We start from the raw sequence: 1331 nt of genomic DNA, 5'->3' as shown, positions 1-1331 counted from the left end.
ACAAGAATCTGAAAATGTAATTAGGTCATTTTGACCTAATTTGACTTAATCCTCATTTTGATGTGATGGCTCACATATTACATCTGATCAGACAGATGCAAACATTGCAGGCTGAGGCACACTAAGTCAGGATGTGCACAGTGTCATCAGTAACATGATAAWTATCTTCARTTTACGGAGGCGGTGCTTTGGAAAGGTTCACACCACGTGCTGCTTGCTGAGGAAAGTGAATTAACAAGATGCAGATTCAAATCACACCAGGATTGTTTTAATATTTTTTAATCGCTTATTGTGTTTTTGCTTCTTTGTTCTGTTATGTGTGACGTTATGACTGATCATTAATGTTGTGTACTGTTGTGGTCAGGTGTAGGTGCTGGCATGAGGAGAGTAGGCAGGAAGCCAGAGGGCGAAGGCTTCAGACCTCAGGGCGATGGCTTCAGACCCCAGGGTGGGCCAGGAGGAGAGGGCCGGACCCCTGCAGACAGACGACCTGTGGACAGGCGGCCACCTCGGCGCTTTGAGAGACCTGCAGGTGACGCTGGAGAGAAACCTGAGGGCGGTGAATTCTCYGTGGAAAAGTGAGTCCCATTTTAACAGCATCAATGTTTAAAACACAAAGTTAAAAACATTTTTTTCACTAAAGGAAAGGAGCAAAATGTTTGTTTCCAAGTTTTACAAGACTAAAAAAGTGATTGCAAAATGTCAGATTAGTCTAATCAATAAATTGTAAGAAATCATTAATTTTAATAAACTTTTAGGTAGGGATGGGTATCGTTAAGGTTTTATTGATACTACTACTCTTATTGGTTGATCCGGTATTTTAACTGTTCTCTATTCAATACTTTTCTATCCGAACAAAAACAGTGTTTCCCCCCAAGGGAATTGGGGCGGGGGGTGTTTACACACAAAACATAAATAAAATAAAATAACTAGTGCACATGACTCTGTGGGTCAGTGTTGGCGACAGAATATGAACCATATTTTCATCAGATTTTTTCTGTCTGATGTTTTGGATGTGGAGGAACAACTGCAAAAATAGCTCTCAATGTGATCTGGTGTTATTTAGAATAAATAAATAACTACATGCCTGAAATTCTGTGTGTGTGGGTGCGGGGTGGGAGGTGGCTTGGTTAATGGTGGGGGAAACGCTAAAAAACAAAAACAAACTATGAATATGCAATGCTTTTACATTAGAACAATATAGATAGAACCTACAATAAAGACACTTATTCCTTAATTGGCATTTAGCTACACTAACCTGGAGTCATGATGTAAATCATGTCTTCAGAACACGTCTGTACCGTGTTGCCAGATGTACGATAATTATCGTA

The 1331-nt window shown here is 40.0% G+C and overlaps 1 protein-coding gene across 1 annotated transcript in view; it reads left to right on the top strand.

Annotated features, from left to right (window-relative positions):
• Positions 1 to 1331, top strand: part of LOC106532037 (plasminogen activator inhibitor 1 RNA-binding protein) — an 18431-nt gene that overhangs the window by 4068 nt on the left and 13032 nt on the right. Inside the window, exon 2 of the mRNA XM_014028024.1 lies at positions 365 to 578. Coding sequence (XP_013883478.1) covers positions 365 to 578 — 214 coding nt within the window. The remainder of the gene's footprint in view (positions 1 to 364; positions 579 to 1331) is intronic.

Source organism: Austrofundulus limnaeus, unplaced genomic scaffold (assembly GCF_001266775.1).
Source record: "Austrofundulus limnaeus strain Quisiro unplaced genomic scaffold, Austrofundulus_limnaeus-1.0 Scaffold711, whole genome shotgun sequence".
NCBI lineage: Eukaryota > Metazoa > Chordata > Actinopteri > Cyprinodontiformes > Rivulidae > Austrofundulus > Austrofundulus limnaeus.
This window is presented reverse-complemented; position numbering and strand designations above follow the sequence as displayed.